This window comes from Phyllopteryx taeniolatus, chromosome 10, assembly GCF_024500385.1.
Source record: "Phyllopteryx taeniolatus isolate TA_2022b chromosome 10, UOR_Ptae_1.2, whole genome shotgun sequence".
In the NCBI taxonomy this organism is placed as follows: Eukaryota; Metazoa; Chordata; class Actinopteri; order Syngnathiformes; family Syngnathidae; genus Phyllopteryx; species Phyllopteryx taeniolatus.
In genome coordinates this window covers 21,101,395-21,114,922 of record NC_084511.1, presented here as the reverse complement: position 1 = coordinate 21,114,922, position 13,528 = coordinate 21,101,395, and the positions used below count along the sequence as shown (strand labels likewise).

Sequence of the window (13,528 nt, the reverse complement as noted above, 5' to 3'; positions counted from 1 at the left end):
AGTTGGGTCCGATGGCAGCTTGCTCATGGCTGGTTAACATTTATTTTTTATATTGCTGATCCTGTTCAGGATTGCGGGGAGCTGGAGCCTATCCCAATTGACTTTGGGCGAAAAGCAGACTATACCCTGATTTGGTCACCTAACCGAACACCGGACACACTCACATTTACAGCATCTCTAAGTGGGAAGTAAACCCAAGCTGCTTGAGCGGGAATCAGGCGAGTTTATATTGGCACAGATTCTTACAGCAGCGGCCAGTAAAAACACAAGAACAGATAGACAAAAGAAAACTTACCATCTTCAGTTTCATCACTGCCAAAATGTCTCCTGTAGCACAGCATAATTTCCAGGTTGTAACATTTATAAAGCGCTGTTAGGACTCCTAGCAGCAGCAATATGACACCCAGACCACCAGCCAACTCCAGACGATACATATCTACAGTCACAGAAAGAGGGAGAAAAGGAAAGAAAATTAATCACTTAATATCGGTGATTCATCATTATTAAAAATAATCTAAAAAAAAAAATCAAAGACCCAGATAATTTCTCATTAGTCACAAAGCTCTAACTTCCTGTACTGTATAGAAACACAAAATCATACTGTAGCTTTTTTCTTTTTACATGTCTCACTGTCAATAAAAAAAATCTGATAGTCTACACAAAAAACTATATTGACTTGAATAACGTTCAAATGTGCAATGATTCATTCATTCATCAACAGAAATTAAGCAGATGCTGATTTTGTCTTTTGATTTGATTTATCTAGCCATTTAACATTCCCACCAGTATAAAAAAAACCCTGTGATTTTAATTGAAAGGAACTTAATGGAAAAAGGCACAATAAAAGTGTCAGATGTGATAAATCTGTGAGATGAAAAAAATCAGCTGGGCGTTCACTCAAATTATTCATTAATGTTTGACTGCTTTATTTGATCATTGACAATTCTCTCAGAACATAAGTTCAACAGAGACATCAGACAGTGAATGACACAAGTAATAATTTCAGTTTGATCGCGTTTTTGTTTCGGTACGATGAAAGGAGCACTACAAGCATGGTGGTCCGCCATCGTGTCACTGAAGCGTCAGTTATTGCTTGGCATATTGTGCCAGAAGTTTGACAAGTGAGTCCCAACCATTGTGCCGTGATACACTAAGGTGCCATGAGAGGATCAGTAGGAAATTATCTAATTTTTCTTAGTTGGTCTGAAAATAATTATTTATTCACTAAAACACAGGTATCTTTGTTCATCTATCTATGCCAGTGACATACTGTATAGTGATAAGCAGAACAATTACATACTACAAACAGTATTAGAAAGCACAAGGTACAAATAACAAATGTATCTATCTAGCAGTAGCCATTCATATAACAGAAAAAAATAGCTTTGGGTTCACCTAAACAGGCCGAGGTTTCACACTGTGCAAGTCAATTTGTGAGTAAATTGAGACGAAAACGTCATTATTTCAATATAATGTATACCTGCATACATTTTGTGATGTTTTTGTCTGGTGAGAAGTTTCTGATTAAAAAAAATTTTCCTTGGCCGAAAAAACGGTTGGGAACCACTGACTTCGACCATTTAAATCGTCGCAGCAGCATCAACAGCAGAAGATATTGTTATTCCAAATTAGTACATTTCTATCAAACAATCATACTTGAAATGACAAAAGCAACACTTAAAAACTGCCTTTAATATGTCCGACTGAAGACTTCCCAATAGCATATTGCACTACTACATACAAAAAGTACCACAAGTGTAGAATCTTAACAGTATGACTGAATGATTGTGTTATCATAGGCAGGAGTGGAGTGGATAGGAGATTGATGGAACATGGTTGCTGAATGACATCATTGTAAATGTGATCTATTATTATCTTGCTCTCTCTTACACACACACACACACACACACACACACACACACACGCACACAAACACGCACACACAAAACATAGCACACAAACAACTACCACTTTAAAACTAGATAGGCACTTTGGGATTTGAACACATCTCCCCCCATCTCTTCACAACTTTTCACACATCTTATCTCATCTCATACTCTTTAGCAGAGAAATGTATATATTTAGTATTGTGGTTATAGGGTACACGATATAAAAACAACAACAAACAAAAGTCATTTTAGTACCATGTGTACTCAAGAATGTTGTTTGACTTGTCTGAAGTTAAATAAGGAGATTTCTGTCGTTGGCCTGATCTACAGTATATGTGAATAATCCAAATATCGGTCTCCTTTTAGGTGCCAAAAGTGCTTTTCATTAGTAGTCAAGGCTGCTCAGCAGTTCAAAGCTGGTCATTTTATGCCTAATTTGTTCCTCCTCTTCTCCTCCCTGCTCCGACCTCCTGCCTGTGACCCAGGAATTGGTCTCAGCACGCCTTCTTGAAGGACATTGCAATTTCTAAAAATGCATCTGGAGGAAGGACAGGCAAATGTGTCATCAAAGAGAGCGTGCACTAGGGTTTTCTTTTGAGGAGTTTTTTGCCCCCAGCATAAATGACACAAAGACAGCCAAAATATGAAAATATGAAATAATTACACTGGCAGATTTTCCTGTGCAATTCTCTGAATTCTCTTCAGGATGAAGCAAAAATAGATGATTCAAATGACACAAGAATGAATAACAATCAATAACAAGAGTATCGAAGAAAACACAACACACAAAATAACACTGAACATTTAACATTCACTCCACCACTGAACCCACTGCTGTCTGATCAAAACAAATTAGCTAATTTTTCTTCCAGGAATAATAATAAAAAAAACAAACAGCTTGTGGTTATCTGCTGTTTTCTGCTTTTAGTTATCATATTTAGTTACATGAGAGGGACTACACTGGGCATGGTCGAATGGGTTTTTCTGCGGAAGAACTGGACTGCCCCATAACAAGCCTGATATAAACCCCATCAAATTCTTTGGGATATACATGTACTCGACCAGAGATGGTGAGCCAACACACATCAGCCTCCCTGAAGAGTGTAAGCTGTTCTAGCTACAAAGTCAACAACTTTTTCATTCCCTATAAGGCTGATGGTCAGGTGTACTGATATTTTTGTCTCAAATATTTTTATATTCACTATGCATTTATCTTTGTGAGTTATGAATTTCTCTCAGGTTTTGCACATGTCCAGCTGTCATTTTATGCACAAAAATGTGAGCCTCTTATTACATAGTGTTACAAACTTTCACCAGTAGACGTCTCTCCAACGCTGTGGCATCTGCCTTCCACTCAGAACACACTCACAGTACTGCAGAATGTAATAGGACAGTGACATACAATGGGAGTAGGGATGGAATCATGAGATTTCACTAATTTCCAAATATTTGCACTAAAGTTACATAAAACCTCACATTGCCTTATCATGTCATTTATTTAAAAAGCCCAGTTTATCTCTACCATGCTACCATCATTCCCTAACCCCCTCCATCTTCCTCCTTTATTCCCCCTTTTCTTTTTCTATCAATCATCTAACTGTCGCACATTATTCCATTACAAATGAATTGCTTGTCTACCACTATTGGTGCTCAGGAGATCCATTTTAACATTGAATTGTATGTTGCTTTTTTTCCTTAGAAGAGGAATGGAATGCAGGTAAGAGTGAGGGTATGTAGACATAAGGGTTTTACTAACTATTACCAAAGAGGCGTGACTCATTTAGGTCGGTGGCTGTATGTAAATCATAGGGCATGGCGTTTTCCTGAGACTTCTGAATGTCAATGAAATCCATTTGAAAAATAATACACTGTAGCACAGTTTAAATACGTAGTGGCTGTGTCGTCGCCAATTAACACACTACACTCTGAAGGAGCGTGTTTTTAATTTTTTTTTATTCTGTATGAAATAAATCCAATAAATGTAATTTAATCAGAATACTGGTCATATGACTGAATGCATGTTTGGAGGTCCATTAATAAAATGAGATGTGCCTGCTATTCTATGGATCAGCAGTGCCCAACATTCCTTGTGCCGATATTTATTCTAATCATGTATTACAGTCTTTTATATACAAAAGAAACATTATAACGACTGTTGTCGCAATTTGTGTTGAACTTCTCAAGGGTGCTTTTGGGATACAAGCCAAAGCTAGGTCTATTTTACTCCTTGGATAGTTATAGTATCATGTGGGTTACATTGTATTTATAGTGTAACGTTTATTATTGTGCTTATCTGGTTGTTAGCTAGCTTTCAGACAATTTATTATCTTTTTCAGACATGCTACATTTGTTAGCTTCTACTTTTATACATTCACTATGTTATAAAAGTACAGTAATTGTATTAATAAGTTACATTTTCCCCTATGGCCTTCACACTTGTTCTTCTGCTATCAATGGTACCCTTCTATGATGATATCACAAAAAAGAAAGAATGAATAAAATCCAAATTATAAATAAAGCAAAACTCAGAATAAAAGTACCTTAAATATTTAACAGACTTTACGGTAACCAAACATGTCCCAGTCTCCCCTGTTTGTCATTCTCTCTCTCTAGACCTTTTTTCTTTCTAGTAAGAGTCTCATGGGGTTGGCTAAAGGCAGCTGGCTCTACAATATATGTGCATGTGTGTGAGCAAATTCCGTAAAACAGATGCATTTAACAATTACCAACTGGGTGAACTGGGGGTAGAGTACACTCATAATTCAATCACGCGTAGTGTGTGAAATCAAGCTTTGATAATGTGTGTTAACTTAGCATAACGTGCTTTGTTTCGGCTGTCGTGTTGCGTTCCGGCGTTCTGACATGACCTTGCTACGAGGCTTCGCACCAGAAGGCAAAGGAAAAGAGAGTTTGCTATTCAGCACAGTTACTGAACTTTTAAAAAATCTGCCACACCATAGGCAGAAATGCTTTGAACTGGTCATAAAGGCTCTCTCCCTGGAATAAAGGCTCTCTTTAAGGAAAAGACGAGTCAAGTGACAAGTAGGAACTGGGGAGGAAAATCAGAGAGGGTATTTTGGAAGCCAGCTACAGGAGGAGGATGGCAGTTCAGCTGCAGAAGCCAGCCATGAATGACTGGACACGATGGTGGAGCAGCAGTGCGTGGACGATCTGAACCGTTTCTTCTTTAGGTCTGATAAGACAACCACCCCTGCACCCACCCAGAAAATGCTGCAGCCATTGTTGGCACTCTGTCTCCCCTCAAGCCCTCACTCCTGATATACCAATCTGTTCCTCTATACTAACCAGGTGAGAACAGACCTGCAAAGAAGGCAGCAGTTCCAGACTGACCCGCTGCAGTTTGCCTAAGCCTGGTATTGGAGCATGCTGTCATCTTCCTCCTCCACCAAGTTCTTTCCCACCCGGAGAAGCACGGTTGCACTGTAAGGATCATGTTCTTCCATTTCATGAGTGATTGCAACACCATGTAGCCTGGACTTATGAGAGACAAACTGGAGTTCACCGATGTGTTTTCTGCAGCACAATGCAATGTACAGCTCCCACTGCCACCTGTAGATATCTTTTGGCGACTCTGCTATCGTTTGCCTCATCAAGGGTGGTGATGACAGGGAATAGAGGAAATTGACTCTGGACTTCGTGGACTGAACCACCTACTTGTCATAGAGAGTGTTGATTTTAGACCCTGATCTAACAAGATCCTAAATAGCGGGGGCTAAATTGTGTGTTCACTCTAACAGATTGTGCACGCTGTTGGTGGGCATGTTGCACATGATTTACAATATTTTATTAAGATGCCAAATAGTGGCCGCTAAATGCATGTTCACTCACTCTAACAGCTGGTGCCTGCTGTTGGCAACAGGTGTAAAAATGGTGGAGACTGTTGTATTTATAGAGAGTATTATGCTTTGTATACCTGTAGCTCGGGTGATGTTACCACGGGAAATTCGGGAGCGCATAGCATGCGCAAAATTAAGTTTAAAGTGATGGAATTTGAAGTGCTGGTGGACGAGGCAAACAAGCATATTACTGAGTTACAGAAAATAAATATTGCTCCAATAATTTTGAGGAAACCAACAACTGCATAAAAGCCGTGTGCTGTTTAACTCACCCTGAGTGCCTGGCAATTGGATGTTTGGCATCCTGTGCAACATTGCGTTTAAACTTGGGACAACAAACAGTGTTGACATAAATTGGTATTACAGTACTGAGACAGGAGTAAAACCGCCTATGACCATGGTATGGCGATCAATCCCGCAAAAGTAAGCCATTTGAAACTAAAAACAAATCTTTTCCAGAGGTAGAAACGGCAGCCAAAACGTACAAGTAAGTTTCCATAGGTTGATATGATTTTCCAAAAATTATATTGAATTTTTCATTCTTTGGACTATGGCATCTCTTTATTTTGGAATAGAATACAGAGTAACGATTAAATTCTGATTCGGGAGTCATTCGTTTCTGTCAACACATAACAAATCGGGATTATGATTATAACGTTGCTGCTGCTGATGGTGATTATTAAAAGCTCAGCCTCCTGCTACAATATCAAACTATGACTGGCATTGGTGTCTCAGGCCATTAACTGCGCTGAAAGGTACTGATGGTCAGAAAAAGAATCACATCACAGAGAGGAAGGTAATCATTGAGGGAAGCATTTTACACAAGGAACATATTGTGTGATGCAATCCGTGTCTTCAAATTTTGTGAGTTTTTCAATGTTTGTTTTTTATTGGAAACCGACGATATAGACAGGACACACACTGGCTACAACGAGCATGCAAGATTGAGAGATTTAATACACAAACAATATAAAGAATCATGTATTCGTATAAGATAATGTTTGGTTTTGATAGCAGGAGTTCAGTCCGGTTCTTCCTCTTGTTATTCTTATTATTACTATTTTTTTCTTCTCTTCTTTGCTAACCCCTTTCACACTTAGAGCCAATAATACACCTCAGTCTGATACAGTGCAGTTTTATGCTAATGCCAACTAAACCCACAAAAATGAACATTTTATAATCATATCCTTTGCGTGTCAGTCAAACCTAAGCAATTATTATCTTTGTATAGATATATATTTGTATATATACTTTGGATCTTACTAGATTGGCAATTGTTATTGCACTTTCAGTATCAGGATGTAATGCATAGATACCGTTTTTTTGTAGTATTGCTTGCCGGTTTTTGTGTTTCTGTGTGTAGCTCAAGTACTTCACCGTACGCGTGATCCAGAACACTGCTGCCCCCCATAACACACTTGCACACACAAACACATTACATTTATCCTATTTATTACTGTGTTACGCAATGATGACCTACCCCAATGACGCCCACTGGACGAGTGCGCCGGTATGATCTTGCATGTACACATGCGAGTGTGTGTGTTTGAGAGTCTCTGTGGTGCCAGTTAAGTGATAATAAGATAGATTTGACACCCAAGGCAAAAGACAGTAGGACCTGTTTTCAGTTCACCGTCCCCCACCTCATTCATCGTGCTTTAATTTTTCTGTCATTTTTTTCTTTTCTTTTGTCTTCTGTACTTCCACATCTTCTCGTGTCTCTAATAACTAGTTCTTGTTAATGGTTTTCTCTGTTTCGTCTTTTGCTATTTGTATGTTTATTATCATTCCCAAACCTATGTCTCTGCTAATTTAAATCCCAACTGCACACATTTTTTCAGCCCTCTTATCCAATGAACTCGAGGTAACAGAGAATTCCCCCTCCCCTGTGCTTTGGTACTATCCTGTCTCTAGTTTTCTCTTTCTCTAGCTTGTGGCCACAGACTCCATAAGGCGTGCTGCAAATGTTTTACAGAGGGAACTCTCATGCATTTTTCAGTTGAATCTCAAAAGTGGTGACGATAGATCATGTGTTTCTTATCTTATATTCCTCGGTCATTTCAGGCGCTATGTGCTTGGGTGTGCACTTTCTGAGCATCATCTGCCAGTCCAAGATGTTTTTCGAAAGTCCACTGTGGCATCTGCATCCTTACAAGAGCGGGACTATTTCCTTTAATAATAATAATAATAATAATAAATAATTGGTTGTGTATTTTCCCACATGCCGATATGATATTATGTAATGTAATCTAATCAAATGTAATGCAATGTAATATTACAATATAAAATACAGTGGTGCCTTGAGATACAAGTTTAATTTGTTCCATAACCGTGATCGTAATTCAAAACATTCAGATTTCAAATTATCTTTCCCAACTGAATTGAAAAGAAATGCCATTAATCTGTTCTAGCCTCCCCTACAAAAAAAAATGTTTTTGATGAGGAAAAATAGCACTCTATAATATTGTACTTTATAGAAGCATACTGTAATGGTACAATTAAATAGAATGCAAATAATTTAACCGTTTTTGCCACAATGTTTCCTAAGCATTGCAGTGCTGCTCCTAGTGTGTGTGCCCCGGCCACCTGGGGGGCAGTATATAAAGAACTTAACCGTTTTTGCCACAATTTTTGCTAAGCATTGCGGTGCTCCTTACGTGTGTGTGCCCCGGCCACCTGGGGGCAGTATAATACAAACAGAGAGACACATGAAGATGCATTGCACAACGACAAAGACTATATGTCTGTGAGTATAACAATACTGTTCTCTACATGTGTTGTTACACTCTCTGTGTTCAAATATCCGTTGCTTAGAGGGTTATAACACCACGACACAAATGCTGTTCGTTAGTCCATGTATGGTGTTTTGCATTGTTTGTTACCATTAAGCTAAACTGACTTTCCGAAGGCACAGCTATGTGGTTGGTTGAAATACGTGTAAACTTTGTGATTGGCAGTGAACACCTATAAACCTTTAGTTTGAAGAATTGTTCACTATCTGACAAACTGCTGCTTGTTGTGATGTGAGTTGAGTTCACTGCCACCATGTAGCGGTCGTATTTCAAATTTCGAAAAAATCAGCCGAACGACGGCTTGTATCCCATGTGTGTGTGTGTTTATAGGACAAATAAAATCAATAATCAAATGAGTGCACTTATAAATTCTCTTTCAAGAACGCTGTTAAGTTAGCAACATTTGCACAGTTAACATAGCATTTCCCGTATTATGCTCTTCTTCTGAAAGACAGAGCACACCCCTTCCTGTAGCGCAAATAGCTGACTTATGGCTAGATAAACTGTAATTTTCAGTACTTAACATCACGTAAAACATTCTAATAGCTAATGCTAACAAGGCACTTAAAGTATAGTTGTGTCGCTACTCACTTTGTCATTGACACATACACTTGAATGAAATTTAGAATCTGGTACACACGCAACCGACTGAGTTCCACCCTCTGCTTCCATCTAACATGACGTCACTGCCTGTGCACAAGTCATGTGAAAAACATAACGTAACGAAAGGCAACAGAATGTAACGTAATGTATCATCTCTTTGCTGTTGGTATTGTTCTTCATTAGACTACAAACTAATTGAGACTTAACAACAACACTTCTGCTGGTTGACGCCAACGAGTGAACTTCATTTTGCCTCAATAGGCACAGCACAAATGAATTCCACACAATGAACCACATTTATAACAATCGATTGTTCCCATCCCGATAAAATACATTACATGTTATTGATAAACAGATGTTGATTGGTGTATTAAAAGTCTCTGTCTTAGGCTAGGTTCTCGAGTTTTAAAATAGTCAGATAGTGGGAGAAAGGGAAACGACATTTGTACCTTTCTTCTGCAGTATAGCACTCCCACGGCGCCGTCCGATGTGGTTCTCCACGTAGCAGGTGTAATTAGCCAGGTCAGTCTCCTCAATAGCATCAAAAGTTAAAGATAGCTGCACTTCCTTTTCTCCCAAATGCTCCCTTAAAATCCTGGATAATAAAACACAGAAATTCAAAATTACATATCAGACATGATCTTTTAAACCTTGACTAGAATGCATGAAATCTGCTTTGTATTGAAGAGAACAGGGGTGGAAATTAGATGAAGAATACAAGGAATCATAATATACGCTAAATGTAAACCTTTGAGGCAGGTATCTCCATTTTCCCAAAATTGCTCTGCCAAAATTTTGAGAAGGAGGCATAGTTAAAGAAGACAAATAGGCAACAGTGGGGACAAAAGAAGAGGAATATGATATAAGAACATACAAGTAGAAAGGAGTAAATGATGCATATAGAGAATTGCTGTTGAGTGCAGCAGAGTAGAGTGCATTAAAAAAGTAGGACAGATGGAGCAAGGAGGCATGTGTAGAAAACAGTGCAGCAGGTGCAAAAAGCTTCTGTCCTTATGGTGAGGTCAGATACTGCATAAGCCTGCAAGGAGGAGGATGGCAGGAGGCAGACTGAACTTGCTCAGGCGTTGACCCGTCTTTTAGAATCTGATTTAGGGTCAAGCTAAGACATTGCCACTGAAAACCAGAGGCCACACTGAGAGTGCTTGTTCAAACGGCACATTGACTCCAGGTAAAACCCAAAGTCCCGCACTGCTACAGATATACCTTCCTTAATGGCTGTAACAATACAAACCAAACCATAAGCCTGAACAGGCAAGTTGGTACACTGCCTGCCAGCTCCTAGCACCTAGAAGAATACAGTATTTGAATTGTGTTTGGGTATTGCTACATTCAGGGTCCAAACAGAAATCCTTCCGATACATTTTATATCTTTAATACCTTCTCAATTTCTTTTTTTATTTTTTTTTTTACAAAATGCTGACACGACATTGATTTCCAACTGTATTAGTTGAGGACCTCTCTTTCACAAATTATGAGAGTTCTAAAACTATATACTCTTGGGCAATGGCCATATTTCATTCTGATTTTCATAAACAATTTTAAAGGAGTCTGGTATGGGTTGATTGCATATAGAGTCCTAGTATCACAGTATTCTGAAAACAAATTAGAACCATGGAACTCCTTCATGTTGACATCTTTACACAATATCCTGGTGTCTGCACTCCTTTTTATCAACACCGAAAGCGACTAACAACGATAAATGCATGATGCACTCATTCATTTGGGCTAAGTATCCATGGCCGCGACTGACAGTATTCATGCACTTTTGTATTTTGTTTGGGTGAGATTTTGTTTTAATTGGATTGACACAGACACATACAGGGTCTGGCATATACTGTAAAATTACCATATACTGTACAGTTAGCATAACTCACAGCTTTCCTACTATCGTGTACTGTCATCCAAAATACAGCAATATACTATTAAATTAAATTACCATCACTCACTGTTAAATTATGGTGAGGAACTGTAGTTAAAAAAACCCAACTGTAATATTCATTGAAAATAAATGACGTACAGTCACTGTTAAATTAAGGTAACATACTGTATTCCATGATACGGTAACATACTGTTAAAATAACTTACGGTAGATGTAGTGTTAAATTATGGTGACATACTGCAGTCCATGATACTTTAGTATACTGTTAAAATAAATTATGGCATCTGCACTAGAAAATTATGGTGACAATGCTGTATTCTAAGATACGGTACCATACTATTTAAATCAAATTACAGTCAATTACTGGAGTCCTTCCTGCCAGTAATGTACAGTATATATATATTATTTTTAACAGTAAAATTCTATAAAGTGTGGTTTATCATTTGAATACTATGGACAAAAGACATCTATCACTCAAAACAAGGTGGAAAACAAGGGTTATTTGTTAGTGCTCGGAATGACTTTAAATTTTTCTAGTAAGCACAAGTCTTTAAATGAAATTCCATTGATCTTGTGTGACTGATTAAAACTCAACAATATATCTTCACAGTAATTGCATTTCAGATGTTGTAACAGGTAATTCCTAGTAAGATCCTATTAAGCTGGTTTCACACACAATCACAACACTCAAAGCTTAGCTAATAAAACCTAGCAAAATCAAACCATTTTCAATTTGCATGATCGAGTGATTAAATTAAATGAAAATAGAAATCCAATTAATTTTCTTTCTTGCACATTTTTTTTCAGTATCCTGGTACAACAACAAACACAGAATACCTAGTAAAAAAACTACACATTGTTAGAAGATGTGGAAACAATCGTGGCCTTGATTGCTATGGGTCCAACTATATTGGAGCCAAAAACAATTGACCAAAACACACCCGACTTCGATATTAGAAATAAGTAGCTTGGCCTGCAAAATAACCAGCTGTGTAAATCCTGGTTATCAACATCTCTACACAAAAGGTTAAATGTATACACTGCACACTGGCCGCTCCTGCAACAGGAAGTTGGAGGCACCTAAACATCGCAGCATTAAACTCTCTATACAAATGTAATATGTCAGATTTGGAACAGTAGATGATTGGATCGTTTGTAGCCAGAGGACTAGATCAAGAGATGAAGAACTCATCAGGCAAAGGTTAATGAAATACCACAGGGCATGATTAGTTTCAAATTTAAATACTCACTCTGCTCTTTTCTTCACTACTATCCTGGGACAGAACACTTTCTGAGGCCAATCATTAGCTTAGTAGTGAGTCCATTCTCAAATACAGGGACCTGGGTATAAGCCCTGGCTTATAAAGTATGAAACAAGACATTGGAGTTGACCTTGACAAAGAATATGAAAATAAGTATTTAAAGTATTTTCGCTGAGGTTAAAATACTAATCCCAATTATCACTGGGTTGATGACAGTTGGTTTGGGTCGAAAAGAACTAGAAGAAATATTTTGGTCCTTCAATTACAATGTGAAATTAAGTTCAAGAGATACTGCATGTGTAAAATTCTAAATGTAATGAGTGCCCTGCAATTGGCTGGCCACCAGCCCAGGGTGTACCCTCCCAGCCCATATATATATATATATATATATATATATATGCATATATATGCATATATATATACACACACACTTTGATGTCAAAATAACTTGGCAATGACTTGGTCCCACCTCTGGTTTCTAATCATTAACATTCATGTACCTACCATAGCTAGCTGCTTATCAAAAACATAATTGCTACTAAAACAGGGCAAGAAGCAAAAAGAAAGAAAACCTTCCTCTGTTTTCAAATGCTGGAATGTTTTAGACCTCTAAGCATTTCAATATGAAAATAGATTTTAAGCAATCACCAATCATGAATTATCATTCCCCTTTGGTGTGGTTAATTTGATTAAAAATGAACAGGCTAAAGGATTTTGACTCAGTGTTAGAGGAACTCCAGTCCGATTTGGTTGTGGTGAGAGTGCATATAAACAATCTGCAACACGTAGCTTGAAACTGTTGATTTTTACAAACACATCTGCCATTTGTCATACATGTGATTAGCATGTCATAAAAGCTCACTTTGCTGCCTTTGATAAAATGTCTGTATAATATGACGTTTCAATGTGAAATCATGATTGCAATTACCTGACATCACTTTCTTTAATATGTCCTGCAAGTTCTTCAACAAACTTCTCTCCTTTCATCCAGTAGATGATGGGTCTCCTGTTTTCTCCACTGTAGCCAAAAAATGCTTTGCAGTCCAGACTGAGAGGCATACCTGCAACACACAACAATATGCTATCACTATGCAGATATACCACAGAAACACAAATGTGCAACAATTATATGGAATGGTCTGTTGCATCTCTCACCCCCGATACATTCTGCTTGCTTGAATACAGCAAGATGGCAGCTTGGAACCCTTTTGAATTGGGAGCTACA

General features: G+C 38.0%; 1 protein-coding gene across 4 annotated transcripts in view; it reads right to left on the bottom strand.

Annotated features, from left to right (window-relative positions):
• Positions 1 to 13,528, bottom strand: part of il1rapl2 (interleukin 1 receptor accessory protein-like 2) — a 287,003-nt gene that overhangs the window by 14,736 nt on the left and 258,739 nt on the right. For all 4 annotated transcript variants that reach the window (XM_061788377.1, XM_061788375.1, XM_061788379.1 and 1 more), the window contains 3 exons: positions 13,232 to 13,364; positions 9,591 to 9,736; positions 296 to 436 (listed from right to left, as the gene is read on the bottom strand). In XM_061788377.1, the coding sequence (XP_061644361.1) occupies positions 296 to 436; positions 9,591 to 9,736; positions 13,232 to 13,364 (420 nt within the window). The remainder of the gene's footprint in view (positions 1 to 295; positions 437 to 9,590; positions 9,737 to 13,231; positions 13,365 to 13,528) is intronic.